General features: G+C 41.9%; 1 protein-coding gene across 1 annotated transcript in view; it reads right to left on the bottom strand.

Moving 5' to 3' along the window:
- Window positions 1-15,938, bottom strand: part of LOC121942866 (kinase suppressor of Ras 1-like) — a 27,703-nt gene extending 11,765 nt beyond the window's left edge. Inside the window, exon 1 of the mRNA XM_042486157.1 lies at window positions 15,890-15,938. Within this exon, the coding sequence (XP_042342091.1) occupies window positions 15,890-15,938 (49 nt within the window). The remainder of the gene's footprint in view (window positions 1-15,889) is intronic.
- Between the last annotated feature and the right edge of the window lie 1,830 nt (window positions 15,939-17,768).

Here is a 17,768-nt window from a genome sequence, read left to right as displayed (position 1 = left end):
ACACACACACACACACACACACACACACACACACACACACACACACACACACACACACACACACACACACACACACACACACACACACACACAGAAAGGTATACTCTTCCGCTGCCGAGTACACAGCTCTGGTCTACTGGCAATGGGAAATGAGTGGAATAGTGGAAAAGGGGTAAATAAGACTGTGTGATACCAAAATAACCCAGAGGAAAACAATGACATAATCATAGTGGCATTAGAATGGAGAAGTTAAGACTAAGAGTTAGGTTAAGACTTCTTTCTTGGTTTGCTCATGTCATATGTCAGCCCTGATGCAGTGTGCTGCAGGCCACATTATGCAGCACTTACAATAACATATCATGACATTTGCTTCTTTAAACCTCATTCTGTGTAGCGCATAAACATTACTAATCCTAATTCTGCAGAATGTCAAGCTCTAGTTAAAGCCATAGAACAGTGTGTTCATCTAAAACAAGAACAATTAGGTCTGAAGGGGTCCAGATGAAGATTTAAATTTTCTGCCATGTCAGACTCTTCCTGGGAAGGCAGCAGGACAAGCTTCGACAAAGTTTATGCAACTGGAGAAGGGAAGGCATTCTGTAAAAAGTTGGGTCCTCTGACAGCTGGATTTCTAGAACATAGACCTGAACAGACTTTTGATTGAATGTGAACTGACAGAAAAGGCAGGCTGTCATAGAGGAACAACTGGCACATCTGCACACAAAATAAGACAGAAACAAGAACAAGTCACTATCAAGAAAAATGGCTAAGGAATTTACCATAAAGGGCTTTTTCGTGAAAAAGTACTTGTGGGTATAAAAAGTGTCAAATTAGTCAACAGTCAACTGTCTGTTTTGTAAACTGCTCTAAAATGCCAGACATGATGCCAGACTTCTTCCTGGAATCTGCTGGCAAACTGTGAAAACAAGGTTTACTCTACAGTGCTTTTATTTTACTGGAATGTGTTTTTTCAGTCCTTGGTGTGTGTCTGTGTGTGTGTGTATGTGTGTGTGTGTGTGTGTGTGTTTAATGAAGAGAATGGGGGAAAGGGATTGGCTATCTCCTGGCAACTGGCTGTTTCCTGCATTGTGTCCATGGTAAGTGAAATGGACAGGCTGGGGTAACAAAAGGCTCAGTATTTGTATGAGATGTATCTGGGAGACAACACTGAGACTGAATTTGAGGCTTTTCCCAACTAAATTCTGTGTTCTGGGCAAAAATGCAATCTTTAAATTCATCTGAAACTAATCTGAGGCTGGCAGTTGCATGTAGGTTTGTTGTCGGGACAACACAACTGCCAGGATGACGACTGCAAGACATGATTTGCGAACTGAAACCAGGACTGAGAAGCCCACAGTCAGATCTTCAGTAATGACTGCTGTCCTGTTTTGTGGCAAATTTCCCTTTTCATCAGTGTAAGTATGCATGACGTGTTTCAGGTGTCACTCAGTACTTTTACATTTTACATTAAGTAGAGTTACAGTTATTGCTCGATTAGGACATTTAATTGAACCACTGTTCTTGTCCTAGTATACAAGCACTGGGGGAGAATACATTTATTGATGAAGTCTTTCCCACTCCGCCACGGTAGGTGGAGATATACCCCCTTTCAGCTAGATGATATAAACCTATATTATTTATACCGTCTATGATATAGACCCAATCACAATCACAGTTGTCACATTCATATAATCAGACAGTGCTGAGCTACTTAAGCTACTTTAAGAAAATCAATATCAGTTTAAGTGAATGCTATATTTAGAATATTGTCACTGCTTTATCTTGCTGTAAAATCTCCCTTACTGACGGGGACGTCCTCCATCAGCTGCTGTGGAAGCTAAAGAGGAGACAATATTCTAAAATAGTATGAACTTTAATTGGTATTGATTCTTTTTAGGTAGCTAAATATGTTTTGCTTCGTCCACAGCAGCACATCACTAAGCTTCAGAGACGGTGCTGTGGGACTGTACTGTATTTATCAGAGGAGGAGGATAGCTTAAGTGTGACTATTTCTTTTAAATTAAGTATAAAATACTACCAAGTTGTATGTCCTTCACCTAAGCTATAATTAAAAACAGAAGTCCCTCCTCGGTGCTTACATTTTTTTTAAAATGCCTGGCCCGTTTTGCCACACCCCTTCCCCCCTCATAAATAATGAACAATCCCTAACCACCGTGGGAGGTCGGCGTGGTGACTAGAAGCATGCGCACAACACTGAGTCCAGTTAAAGTCGGACTGAGGTGTTTACATGATGGAGGATCTCGCAGTACGCAGAAAAGAAACTAAACTCCAAACCACAGAGATTCAGGTAAAAGCTACAAAAGCAATGAGAGCTGAACACACAGAGACTTGAAAACATCTTTCTCTCTGGTCTGCACAGACAGTGGTGAAAGGAGTCTTGCAACACACGTGCTTGTTGGAGAGGAAAAAGGGGGTCAGTGGGGGTTGGCTGCAGTCAGCAAAACATCACTGCTAACCACTCTGAGGTGGTGGGGTGCAATTTCGGACCTTCTCATGAAAAAGTCAATCTTTGTGCATTTGGCACGGCACGTCACATCTAAACTGATAATGGAAACGCTAATCGATAAAGAATAGATTGGCACGGACAAAAGAGGTAATGGAAAAAAGCCACAAGACTGTTGAACTCTTGAGCTCTGAGCTCATCACTTGACATTTTATACTACCACTTTACTTATCTCTTAGATATCTCTTTCTCTATCTATCTATCTATCTATCTGTATGTATCTCTCTCTCTATCTGTATGTATCTATATCTGTCTGTCTGTCTGTCAGCTATCCTTTACATTCAGTTAACTAATGTAATACTGTCTACACAAATTTACATTACTTATTACTTGTAAATATGTTCTATTTTATTGAGGTTTATATTTTAGTCCTGTGTTCTAACCTGCACAATTTGTTTTTAATTTTGTTGCTTGTTGTTTGTTACTTAAGTGATTTTCTTTTTAATACATAGCCTATTTATTGAGCACTGTTAGTGTCTTTGCGATCCAATATCTTATAATATATAGCATATACAATATATAGTTTGAGATCTGAGATACATTCAAGTGATTGCTTTTGTAATTGTTGTGCACATGATAAGAAACAACTTGTAACTTGAACTCTCTAAGTGAAACTGCTTGACAGTATGATACGGCAATAGTTACCACACATCACACAGGAGCTCATGACATAGAGTGCAGCAGAACACTTTTTATGTTCCCTCTATCAGACAGTCTGATGTTAGAAGTAAAGCAACACCCTTGATCTGGGCCTGCATCCCAATTATTATGCATATTCCAAAAACCACACTGTGGACAAATTTCATTGGAACTAGTTCCTCTCAAAGAAACAGACCCAAGAAGACTGTTGATGAGGTTTGTGGATTTTCCAGAATAACCAGGACATTGTTTCAGTAAACCTACACTGCTGCTGTTTTGAATGTCATTTCACCTCCAATGTATAGAGGTGCAAGAGAAATCTCAGAAAGCAACACCTAAAAACCCCAAACCTAAAACTATCTGCAGGGCTGTACACCTCGAGGACTAAGTAGAAACACATGGCCTATTATGTTTAAATGGTCAAGATTTTCCTACCAGCAGCATGTCATCAGTTAAAGTGAATAATACAACCTGTGTTTGGATTTATCTGATAAGGACCTGTAGCGACTGTGTGAATTGTGACTCGTCAGTAATAATTTTAAAGAAGAAAGATGTTATTAAACTTCCTGAAAACTTTCGACAGACTGTATCATGTTTCTCATCAGCAGTCAAAGCTGGCTTCTTTGAGCCATGACCACATTGTTCCTTAACCATAACCAAGTTTTTTTTTCCCCAAACCATGGTCTTTTTCATAACCTTTTCCAATAGTTTTTTTTAACTTAAATTACAATCTTTCCCTGACCAAGTAGCTGTTGTGCTTACCAAACCTTAACCAAAGCTGAGCATATCTGAAATACAGCCTCTACATGAAATGACAAAACACATTGTAACTGCCCTTTAGAATCACACATAGACACCTCAAAATAATTTGTCTTTGTCTTCCAAAGCAATTACAAAATAAATCTGTTTTCTGGAGTGAGATCAGACTGAGGCCACTATGGTTACGGTTTGGTAAGGCTTAGGCACAAAAACAGCTGGATGAGGGTTAGACAGAGATCATGGTTTGGGTTAAAATAAGAACTTTGATAAAGAAGTTTTTTGCTGCTGGTAAGATGGCCTTTAAATAAAACTGGGACATCTCTGCAGTAGAGAGACCTAAATACTTTTGAAATTGGTATTACATGACCAGAGAAAAAAAACTAGCAAAATGCAAAATGGCACATCAGACCAGTGAATGCTCCTGCTGGTGGGTGATGTAATGTAAGACAATGGTGACCTGGTGTAAAGAAACAATCTCATATCACAGTTAAACAGTGAGCTAAAAGATGTTTCTGAAAACATGTGACGTGGAAAATCTGCATCTCAGTAACAGAATCTTTGTTTGTATTTGATGTGCGCTGCTTAGTTTCACTGCTTGATCTCCATTTTTTCATGTTACTTTTCATGCAACTGATAGAGTGACCTATAGAGCTAAGATCTAAAACACTTTAAGAGTTGACAAAATACTGGACCTCAGACATCCTAACAGAGGGAAGATTTGGGCATTTGATGCTCATTTGATGGATCTGAAGAAACTATCATTGGAAATATCTAACTGCACAAGTGTGGTTGCTCAAGCTTGTGAATCATGTTTCCAAATAAATGACAATGCTCTGCCCAGAGGGAAATTTCAAGACAGCTGTTGTAATGACGTGCTGTTTACCGTGATAGGAACAGCATCCTTAACACTTTGAGAGTCTGCCCAAGTGGCAGTCATTGCGTAATTTTAACCAAAAATTTCACAATTCCTCCAAAATTCCTCTAGCACTTTCCCCATTTTCATAATCACCACCAAAAGTTATCTTTTACTCTGAAAAGTGCATATTTAACCTGGCTGATGCAGAACCTGTAATCACAAATAGCAGATTCTAAAGAAGCCTCAAGGACCTGGTGAAATGGGAGCATAAACTCCCTGGGAAACAGTGAATCATTAGGTTTGTTTGGACAAATTTGGACTTGTCTGGATGAGAGAAGGCAGCTGCAGCAAGGGACACAAAGAAGCAGTCGATATGGACAGTCTCCAGTCTTACCAGGATAATTAAGGAAATATTTCCGTAAAATATATATACCATAAAACTAAAAGTCTTATCTTTATCGATTATTGCAACTATCTAACGGTCTCTCAGGTCTTCTTCTTCCATCCACCTCACTGTCCCTTCCGCACGTCTGTCCACCATGTGATCTAGAGCCTTCAGCCACTCTGCCCCCCACCTCCGGAACTCTCTCCCACCTGACATCCGCAACATTGACTCTCTCCACTTTTAAAACCCGTCTAAAAACCCATCTTTTTCAAAAAAGCATATTCAGCCTGAATGTTTATTTTAAGTGAACCTGCAAGGCGTTTTACTCAATGTTCATTTTTTTACCTTTTATATAAACTATTTATATTTATCTGTATTACTGTATTTCGTTTTAATCTTGCCCTGTAAGGTGACCTTGAGTGCTTTGAAAGGTGCCTATAAATAAAATGTATTATTATTATTATTATTATTATTATTATTATTATTATTATTATTATTATTATTGTGCTGTATAGCCTACTGTTCATAATGTTTTAGCTAAAATGCATGTGTTTGGGAAGTACAGAGCATATGACTGTAGACTTCAACACGTTCTCATCCCTCGTCGTCACATGTTGCCGCTTTGCAGTGGACTTCCGCCTCTACATTTTATGCTTTAGGTATCCTTCTGTGTCTGCTCTTTATGTACCAGGATGCCGCTACCGTGATGTCAATAAGAGCATGGTGGGATTACGCTGCATGTAGTTATGTCCAGGCACCAACAGCACATGGCAATAAATGCCAGGACATCAGTATACTCACATGCAGCCATAAATGGTAAGGATTGGGCAACAAGGACACGGATGGTTATGGTTAGGCAAAAGAAGCACTTAGTAAGGTGTAGAAAAAAAACATCACACTCAGATGGGAAGCAAACACCGGACTCCCACATAAAGTCCAGGGTTTTTTGGACCCATTCACAACCCCTCCAGCCCACCCAGGGACCTTTGTGCTCCTAATATTACATCACTATTGGCAGCATTTCAACCTGTCACATCTGCATGACATGCAGATGTGACAGGTTCTGTCCAGGCATGTTGTCAACTGATACCCCCTTCCATGTATCATGCTGCCATGGCAGGTTCTGTCCGGTGGCGTATGATAACACCACTAATATTCTCAGCGGACACCATCCAGCGACATATCATGCAGATGCTAAAGGTGGCTTTTTGCATTGGGATCTTGCACGGAAATCACTGAAAAAGTGGCACTCTGCATCATCCAGATTATATGATTCCTTGGAGAAGCCCATTCTCCATTTGTTGAGCTGTTGTTTTTTAGATTATTTTTGGGGGGATTTTTACCTGTATTGACATGACAGCTGTAGAATGACAGGATGTGTGGAAGAGAAAAGGGGAATGACACGAAGCAAAGGGCCACAGACTGGAATCGAAGCCGGGTCGCTGCAAAGACCTTGGCATAAGGGGCGCATACTCTAGCAGGTTAACTGTTGTCATGCATCAGTGTGATTGGCTCAGCTGTTTGTATATATTGTGTGTTTACTAGATGGCTCACCATTCCCTCTGATCAGCACACTGAGCACTGGGGACCAAACTGATGTTGCTAACATTATGAATACCTAAAGATGAAAAACTATCTCAGGCATGTTCACTTAATCAATGACTATGCGCTGGCCAGGAGAGGATCACGCTATATGCAATATTTTTTTTCAATTGTTTGCAGAATCTGAATAGGCTGTCATTTCTAATTTTGATTCAATCTTCAAGAGGAAGGGTCTTAAGTAACATGAGGCAGCCTAAGTGCAGACAGCAGAGAGGAGCAGAGATGAGAGAGTTCAACAAAAATGGAGCAGAGTAGACTTATTTTATGAAGACTGTGATGGACATTTTCTTATTAACTGACCACCAAGGTATTAAACATATGTATGGTCTGTTAGCATCTAGTACAGACATAAGGCTTAGCTAATTAAATGCCCTAGGGGTCTGCAAACCTTTTGAAGTGCCAATTTCCATTAATCAGTGTGGCACATCAATATAACATCAATGCTTCTCAAAATGCTCCATAAAAACTCTGGCTCTGTCCTAAGCTTTCTGAGGCAGCTCCTCCCTTACTGTCAAATCACAATATCTTGCTATAACCGCCACATTTGATATGTCAATCACATCCACACTCTCATCAAGTGCAATGGTAAAGTTGCAATCTTTCTGTTTATGTGTGTCTTTGTCCGTGTGCTTGTGTGTGTGTCCATCCCTTTGTATTATTCTGTGTCCCCTCTCCAATTCAGAGGTTTTTGTGGGTCCGTGAATGCTGGCAGAACTCTTCATGAGTTCTTTTTTTCCTCAGCAGTAGTTTGTAATGTTGAAGTCGCAGGAGTGGGTAACTGAACAGACAACTCAATCACAGCTGATCAAATCAGACTGTCAGATGAGAGCAGCAGCTGAGTGAAAGCACACTATTAGGTGTTCTGCTGCGCCATCTGTGCCCAAAGTGTGCATACAATCAATAATCTAATGGCAGGCTATTTACCAGCATATTCCAACAGCACTCCTAATGTATAGTCCAGCTCAAAAAATAGAAAACAATGTGGTGGCAGATGTTATTGTGGAGGGCTGCCACAAACAAATGAATGTGAGGGAAATCCCTTGCACCTCCACAGCTCCACCTTCTCGACCAAGTATGGGCACTACTGGCCCCCAAAAACCAAGATAGCGACGGCCAAAATGCCAAAATAGAGGCTTCAAAATGGCAGTCCACGAAACAGTGATTATCGTTATCATAGCTACATCCATTATTTATAGTCTATGAGCAAACATGAGATATTGAGTACGTTCCATGCCCATAATACATACTATTTAGTATGCCAGAAAAAGATTTAGTATGTCTCAATATGTTGCATGTCAAATGTAGTATGCCAAAAATTGAATTGAATGATATATGTGTTTATATGTCCCGCCCAATGCAGTAAAAATATTTCACCAAATATGAAGTGATCACAACATTAAGATATCTGGAAAGTGGAAAAATGCAACTGTGCAGTGGTGACAACTTGTGTCTGTCCTAACCTGCAATCAGCAGAGTGACCACACTAACAATGACAACACTTCCTCCCAACCTCAGTCTCATATTGTGATGCAGTTCATCTCATTTCCGCTGGGTGTCCACACCTTGCAGGCTCACAAAAGGTATGCTTTTCTGATCTACAATTCTCTGCAGCAGAAAATGTGACACATGAAAACTCTTTAATAGCTGACCGAGGCCACAAAAGCTAATTAAAAACAACAAAAAGACATAATTATAAAAATCACAATAACAGACAAATGCATATATAATTTTTACTGTCGTGGTCATAAGATCTGCGGTGTTTCAAAATTTTTTTACTTCCAATTTTGCACTACAGACTGCTATGGATTTCTGAGCCTGACGGTCAAAGTTCAAGGTGCAATGTTATAATGAAGTAGTGCGTCTCAGTTGTATGCCTACTTTAAGGGCAGCTGCAGTGCTGATATAAATTCAAAGAAACATAATGCAATTGTCTCCATTGAGCATTGCAAATTGAGCACCATGCTTGGTCAGAGATCCAGGTTTGTTATGTTAATAGCAGCCTACAGAGATGAGAAGCGGGCCACAACTTCAGATTTGTTTTATTTTCACACTTCTTCAGCCCCGACCAGCTCAAGCTGACTCAAGTGACATTACCTGAGGACATTTAACAAACTTCATCCAGCTCCCTCTGGAGACACTAACCCTTTTTACACAGAGATTGTGCTACTTAGTCCCTTCTTTACATCTTTGCATCATGTCACTCCAGTGTGTGATTTTAGACAGCATGCCAGCATCACAGAACCAAAAGAGGTGTGACAGGCATGACATTTAACACGGCACTGGCATCTAGTGCGACATATAACATACATGTCGGCAGCACTTAACAATAGTAACAATGGCATAAAATGGCAATAACAATAATTTACTTTTCCTGGATATGGTGGCTGATCTCCTCTTCTGCTTCTAGGGTAAAAAGCTCCTGGACATGACTGTTTTCCAAATCTACTGACATTTATGGCCGCTCTTCCTTCTCTTTCAGTTGAGCTGTTAGCTGCTATTCACTGCTTTTTTAATCTTGTGATGGGTTGCACACATAACACACAATCAGAATGTCACACCTGCCATGCCCATGGTCTCGTCTTGCTGGCTGTGACTTTTTTACAGACTTTGTTTCAGTGCTGTTACTACCTCCCTTGTTGGCTAAAAAGTGTACTGTTATAATAAAGTTAAATGAAGTAAAGTTATGATCAAGTTTTATAAAGTACTTTATGATAAAGTTGAATAAAGAACTGTTACAATAAAGTACTGTCATAATGAAGTTGAATAAAATACTAGTATATAAAGTTAAATAAAGCACTGTCATAAAGTTAAATGAAGTAAACTAATGATTAAGTTCAATAAAGTACTTTTATGATATGAAAGATGTTACTTTTAGGCAATATCATGACACACATTATTATCTTGTTTTTAAACCTTCACTATACTGCAAAGTACTAAAAAAGAAACTATTACAATTAAGTTAAATAAAACACTATTGTAATAAAGTTAATGTACAGTTATAATAATGTTAAATAAAGTACTATTATAAAAAGTTTAAATAAAGTACAGTTAGAATAAAGCTAAATATGGTACTGTTATAAAAAAAAGTTTAAGTGCTGAAAAAAAAGTTACATATAGTAGTGTTATAATACACTTACACTTTTTAAATTAAGGCAGTTTCCACTCAATATTTGTCATATTTAACATCCGCAGTGGAACCAGCCACACTACTTTGAATATTGCCCACCTGTATTTAACTGTAATGCAGCCTTTTAAACCAGGAAATGGCAACACTTACATTATAATATCCAAAATCTAAAACAATATTAAGACTCATCTAAATATTGATATAATATCAATATATTACCCTTCCTTGAACAGGCAGTGTTACACTGGCAGATAAAGGCCTCCAACTACTTTTTTATTTACATATAGGACAGTCCTCATTACCTGGAAACACTTGGGTGTGTTCAAATTGTGAAGTTTCACTTAAACTCTCCACACAATTCTCAGTGTATCCAAAAACTGCCTCTAGTCCTGTAAGTGTGCTTGCAGGAATGCTCACAGTAAGGCCCTGCTGCAGAGAGGAGCAACTGGTATTTCAGTGAGAATGATACTTAAAGGGCAATATAGGGTCAGCAAGAGCTCCTGCAGTGAAGACAGCATGAGTAAGTGATCCTCTGCAGGGACTGTGTTACTCCATTGACAGCCTCCTATTCATAGACGGTAAATATTATTTTGTATAACTCCCCTTCCATAAAAACAGGAAGGTAAAAAATAAAGGCTGGAGAAACAGACTTCACACTTTGCAAAGCTGACGCATACCGATACCTGGGCAGTGCCTGGGCATGCCTCAGCTGCCTGTGTTTACAGGTGACGAAAGCTTGAAAGAAGAACGGAAAGAAGACACTGACTGAAAGACACAGAGCAGGAAATGAAAACTTTCCTTTAATGCCATTATGGTAAATCACACAGAAAACGGCCAAACATCTCGACAGAAATATCTTCTTCTGACACTAATTATCGGTTTCAAGCTCACACTCAAACACAGAGACAAACTTCTGAGTACACCACACACTGTAACCACTTGAAAAAACAGCAATATCTCATAGATGTGATTGGAGTCACTCTCTAACAGCACTCTTGTCAAATAAGGAAATGAAGGAAACCGTTTTTCTAACTCTTCTGTCCCAGGTTCCACACACACACAGAGCCAGCACACAGATACAGCACAGGTGTGGTTCTGTACATTACCATGCTGTTGACAGGATCTACGGAACATCAGAGCCCCTGCTCTCATAATCCAGGCACTGTTACAGAGTAATCCGTGAGCACAGCGGGCTGCTGGGAAACACACTGACAGGGAGCCAACAAATCTTCCCAGCGCTGTTATCACACTCCCTGTTTTTCTCCTCCCTCCTTCTCGCATTTCCCTCCCCCTCTTTCTCTGAGCCAGTCAGTCTGTCTTCCTGACATGCCAACACTGTGCATCAGCGACCGGCGGTGACCGTCCATGGAACACCTAACTCCCTCTGGGACAATCAGTTTTACTTTCATTTAGTTTAAAAAATGCTTTAGTCCAACAGCTGGCTGTGAGGCAATTATGGTAACTGCTAGTGAGCCATTTTTCTGTTGATTTGATTTCTTATTATCAAAGCCACTTTAGAAAGCACGACAACCTGACAAATGGCTGAGATAAGCCCTCTAACGGTTGCTGTAGTAACACTCTTTACATTTCCGGAAGCTAATGTTTTTCAGAGCACATGTCTAATCAGTGCTGCACCCCACCCTACCTCACAAGAAATCCTCCACTTCCTCTGCATGCCTTTTTTCCCCACTGTACTGTTCCCCTGCACTGTCCACAGCCACGCTATATAAGACTAAGATAGTAATGAGAGGGCAAGGAGGGAGAGAAGGGGGAACAGTTGACAGGAAACAGAGAATTTGAGCCAAAACTGGGGACGGAATGTGGACTGGTCTGTGTACAACAACAGCGGCCGGTGATGTCAGGTTGAAGTTAAATGGTAAGCTAAAACTTGTTGAGGAGAGAAATATGCAACTCAGTAACAGAATCTTGGTTTACATTTGATCAGCGCTGCTTAGTTTTACGGCTTGATCTCTGTTTTTTACAGCCTCCGTTTTCACTGTGCAGGAAGCAGTATGGCACCCACTTCCTGTTCACAAACTGTCACTACTGCAGCTAAACAGGGTGATATGTTTCTGAAAACACATTAGGAGAGAAATAGCCAGTGCAGTAACATTATCTGGATTTATATTCGATCAACGCTGCCTAGTTTTACTGTTTGGTTGGATTCAGCCATGTTTGGCCTGTCCGTGGTGGTGGGAAATAACAAAATGCGGTAGTACACCATGTAGTTAGAGTGCTAGCCCGAGAGCCAGCAAAACACAGCCAAATGAGGTTAATTAGAGTTTTGCCAAGTGAGGAGGGATATTTAGGCACTTATTAGATGGAGGAAAGTTTACCACAGTTCATCTACACATACTATTCAAACTTTTTTGATGCAGAGCTGGTTGAAAAATTGGCCAAGCATCCTTTTAAGTGTGACACTGTGGTGAGCCACATTATAGAGACGTTATAGAGACATTCACCAGAGACTGCTGCTCCTTCAAGAAGTAGAGTTCAGAATTCACAGAAGGTGATTCTGGGAGATGGAGTTTCAGAGCTTTGTTGTTGGGGCAGTTTAGCCTTACAGCTGGTTTTCTGTGAGCTTGTCATCAGCATGTGCTGTTGCTGTTTTAAAGTAAGAGTAAACGGACTTGACTCAACACCCTCTAATATCTAAAGATAATGTGAGTTCTTTGTCACACACAAGATTTTGCTCTTACAGGGTCACTATTTGCCGAACTACGACTAGTTTCCTTTTGAGATTATTTCCCATACTGCTCGTGGTGGAAAATATTAAGCCAAACTCCCTTTAAGAAATATGACCTATTAACAATTCCTCACATGAGCGCAAAAACCCATAACACTGGAAACACAAAATAAAAGGTGTCATATATTGACAGGATTCTTGTTTGTTCATTTGTGATCATTTATTTCAGCTTTTGTTATCAATTTTCCAAAAACATTAAAATCCAATTATAAAACAAAAGGAAACAAAAAGTATAGACCAAAAACATCTGTCTCTGTCTAAAATGAGTGGTGGTTGGTGAGTGAGGTACATGCTAAGTTAAACACCAACTCTTATTCACTCCACAACTCCATCAGTTTCTCCTCCTTTTCACAGAACAGGAGAGCCAAGACTTGTTCACTTTCTCCCTCCTTCCAAGAGTCCCCTCAGTTTTTACTGTCTACCCTCCTCCTCTGCTTCCTGTTCGGTGCTGGAGAGCGTGCTGCTATTGGTTGCTGACAATGTTCATATGATTGAACTTCAGCATGAGCCAAGACTAAAAACTTACATCATGTGTTTGATTTTGTGGAACGCCAAGATGAGAAAAGGACTGACTTAAGACAGCTCAGACTGAGTTTTATGACCACCTGACATCAAACGACTGAGATCATGGGAGCTTGCATCAACTGATACCCTGGGTTTTTCAAACAAGTCTTAACCTGCTAAAAATAGGAAATAGATTGTATTCCCACTGCCAGCAAAAACACACCACTGCAGCACGAGTCTGCCTTTCAGTCAGTTTTTGTGTGTGTGAGAGTTGTTTTGTTGGTGTGTCCGTGTGACATCACGGACAGGCTGGAGAACAGTAGACAGCAGCAGGAACAGAGGTCCCTTAAAACGTTTCAGTAGTTTCCTCTCTTTACTGTATATGTCTCACATTCAGCCTCTCCTCAAACTCCGTTCGTATTTATTTGGATCGGTGTCTTAGTGCTGCTTAGGAGGAGACGGACGGTAGTTAGTGACAGCGCGTCATTGCATCTTACCAGTTAAGGAGCTGAAATTACAGCGTTCACCCGGGTGGAGCCGGAGGCGATAAAAACACGTGTCTACTGCAGTCATTTCATCACTTCATCCTGTGAATGCCAATGATATTAAAAAACAGATACTAGTGGATGTTAGCAGGTTTTTTATGTCTCTTTTAAACCTGAAACATGGACAATACAATCTCTGTTCTCAGGGCTTTTTGCGTTTTGAAGATCCACAAGTCCGAACAGAAATGGGAAAGAAAGCCTTCAGGTTTTCTGCTCTTGCTACATGGAACAATCTCCGGACTGATCTTAAGCTTCAAAACTCAGTGACCCTGAATGAGTTTAAAAGTATGGTGAAATCCATTGAGCCAAAGCTGTCTGTGTGCAAATGTTCTACCTCACTGTATCTTTCTGTCTCTGTCCCAATGTGTCTGAGGCTGTCTTGCCCACTTTCTAAGCACTTTCTGCACACCTGCCGGGGGACTTCCTCTGATATGCTGAGCTCCTTTCCTTCTCTCAATGCTGCCATCAGAAATCATGCATGTCTGTTTACTGCATTGCCATGTGCAAGCTTAGCTTAGCTCTGTGATAGCCATGTGGTACTCTCACTACCTGGGGCTCGCGATTACAGAGCCTGGGTCTGTTGAACTGCACTACGCTAATCCTGTTGCCTCTCGGGAGCGTTCCTGCTCCCTTGTTTCCTAGTTTCCCTGGATCCTGGCCGTAACCTTGACTGTGCCTGACCGTGGTGATAGCTGTGCTGATGCTGCGACCCTGCCTTTGGTTGTGCTCGTGCTGTGGCTGTACTGATTCTGTGCCCCCCGCTCGCCCTGATCGTGGTCTGGTCCTGGTTGCGCCGATGCTGTGATCTTGCCTTTGGACAACTCCCTTTCACATATGCATGAGACTGTTATCATCTCTATCAACATCATCATAGAGAGCAATTACTAATTTCACACCTACCATTATTGTAATATGACATGCATCTGTTTCTATTGTTCTGTGCCCCCCCTCCTCTCTCCCCCCCTCTCTTTCTCTTTCCTTTTTTGCCATGATTGTTTTTCACTTGCTATTTACGACATCTATTGCTCGTCTGTCCGTCTTGGAAGAGGGATCCCTCACTATCCTCTACCGCTCTTCCTGAGGTTTCTTCCTCTTTTTTTCCCCGTTACAGGGGTTCTTTTTGGGGAGTTTTTCCTAGGGTGATGTGAGGGTCTAAGGGCAGAGGGATGTCGTACACTGTAAAGCCCTCTGAGGCAAACCATGTTTTGTGATAATGGGCTCTATAAATAAAACTGACTTGACTTGACTTGACAAAAGCCACTTTCCCACTACAAAAAACCCTGCGAACATCTGGCTTTTTAACACAATGGGAAAGTGTACAATCGCCATTCACAACAGGTCAAATGACTCTGCTGTGATCACGGATATTTATTGCCTCTGGCTTTCATGGGCATTAATGGAAACACAACACCCAGGTGTCCTTAACCGGTGGGATGCAATGACGCATGGCTACTAATTACCAAGTTTGAAAGACAAATTGAATAAGTAAGAGCTATATAACCACTGTTAAGTTTTCACAGACCTCTGTCCATGCTGCTGGCTACCATTAACCTGTTCTCTGGCCTGTCTGTGACATCACATGGAAACACCAAAACAACCTACACACACATACTTGTCTGCTGCAGAGCCTTGTACACAGCTCTGCTATACCAGCAATGGTAAAGCAGTCTATAGCCTATTTTCAATGGGTTTACCAGTGATTAAAAAAAACAACAAACCTGCATGTGCATGCTAATTTTGGTGGAAAAGGCAGAGCAGCATTACATAGAATGCCAATAGTCTGATGTGTAAAAATCAGAAAAAGTCTATAATCATGAAAAATGCTTGAAATACAGTTAATCATATTGTATATAAAAAGAGGTACAAGAACAGTTGATCCAACTACGTATGCTATTGTTAGAGTGAATTCCAAAAGAGAATAAAATACATGCATTCTTTGTTTGTTATGAAAATATGAGCCTGTCTGTCTACACAGCATTTGGAGCCAAGCCCCGAAGAACAGCGCCAAGCCATCCATCCATGCATTTTCTCCCATTTATCCGGGGCTGGGTTGCAGGGGCAACAGGCAGAGCAGAACATTCCAGACATCCCTTTCCCCAGCAAAGCTTTCAAGTTCCTCCTGGGGGACCCTAAGGCATTCCCAGGCCAGACAAGATATGTAATTTCTCCAGTGTGTTCTGGGTCTGCACCGGGCCCTCCTACCAGTAGGACGTGCCTGGAACACCTCCAACAGGAGGCGCCAAGGAGGCATCCTGATCAGATGCCCAAACCACCTCAACTAGCCCCTTTTGATGCGAAGGAGCAGCGGCTCTACTCCGAGCTTTTCCTGGATGTTCGAGCTCCTCACCCTATCTCTAAGGCTGAGGAGGAAACCCATTTCGGCCACTTGTATCCGCGATCTCATTCTTTCGGTCACTACCCAGAGCTCATGACCATAGGTCAGAGTCGAAACATAAATGGACTGGGAAATTGAGAGCTTTGCCTTCCGGCTCAACTCCTTCTTCAACACAAAGGTCCGGTGGAGCGCCCGCATTACTGCAGATGCTGCACCAAACCGCCTGTCCATCTCACGCTCCGTTCTACCCTTACTCGTGAACAAGATCCCGAGATACTTGAACTCCTTTGCTGGGGGCAACAGCAAGGTGCTGACTCTCATCCCAACCATTTCACACTCAGCCGCAAACTGCCCAAGTGCATGCTGAAGTTGTGATGAAGCCCACAGAACCACATCATCTGCAAAAAGCAGAGATGCAATTCTGTGGTCCCTAAACCAGACCCCTTCCTCCCCCCGGCTGCACCTGTCCACGAAAATCACCAACAGGATCGGAGACAAACACCCACCGAGAACATGTTTGACTTTATGCCAAATATGCAGACACAGCTCTCACTTTACCCGGTACTCCTGCAGTACCCCCCTCAGGACTCCCCAAGGGACACAGTCATAAGCCTTCTCCAAATCGACAAAAAACATGTAGATTGGATAGGCAAACTCCCAAGCCCCCTCCAGCAGCCTTCTATGGGTAAAGAGCCAATCCGTTGTTCCACCACCAGGACAGAATTCGCATTGTTCCTCCTGAATCTCAAGTTCAACAATCGGTCGGAGACTCCTTTCAAGGAACCTTGAAGTAAACTTTCTCAGGAAGGCTTCGCAGTGTGATACCCCAATAACTGGTGCCACTCGATAGGCACTGTACCCGACCTCCATGCGACACTGAAAGGACATGCCAGCCAAGACAGCCTAACAATATCCAGAGCCTTCAGCATTTCAGGGCGAATCTCATCCACACCTTGCGTCTTGCCGCCGAAAAGCTTTTTGACTACCTCGCGGACCTCTGCCAGAGCTAAGGATGAAGAATCCCCCGAGTCTTCAGGAGTCCCTCAAAGTGTTCCTTTCACCGCTCAACAATATCCCCAGTCCAGGTCAGCAGCCCTGCTGAACACAGCCTGAGACAACCCCTACTTCCCCTTCTGGAGACGTCTTACAGTTTGTCAGAAGTTCCTTGAGGCTGACCGAAAGTCCTTCTCAATGGCCTCCCCAAACTCCTCCCACACCCAAGTTTTAGCTTTGGCGACCGCCTCAGCTGCAGCCCTTCTGGCCAACCGGTACCTGTCAGCTGCTTCAGGAGACCCCTGGGCCAATAAAGCCCGAAAGGCCTCCTTCAGTCTGATGGCCTCCTCCAGTTACCGCCACAACAGGCACTGACATTCTGACCACAGCTTCTAGCAGCTGCCTCCACAATGGAGGTTTTGCACAAGGATCACTCAGATTCCATGTCCCCAACCTCCCCCAGGATGCATGAAAAGTTCTTCTAGAGGTGTGAGTTGAAGACCTGGCAGACAGGGGCCTCTGCCAAGTAGCAGTGCCAAGCTTTGAAGCTAAATTCACATAGTAGTCAAACTGTGGGTGGCAATTACAGCTTCTGGGTCTGTCATGTGATGCCACTGGGACCAACAATACTTTTTTTAACAATAGACTGACATTTTAAATAAGTAGATACATTTTTTGAAGCGCAGCTATTGGTTATTGACCACATTCATATTATTGAACTTCAGCATGAGCCAAGACTAAAAACTTACAACA

Source organism: Plectropomus leopardus, chromosome 5 (genome assembly GCF_008729295.1).
Source record: "Plectropomus leopardus isolate mb chromosome 5, YSFRI_Pleo_2.0, whole genome shotgun sequence".
Classification (NCBI taxonomy): domain Eukaryota; kingdom Metazoa; phylum Chordata; class Actinopteri; order Perciformes; family Serranidae; genus Plectropomus; species Plectropomus leopardus.
This window is presented reverse-complemented; position numbering and strand designations above follow the sequence as displayed.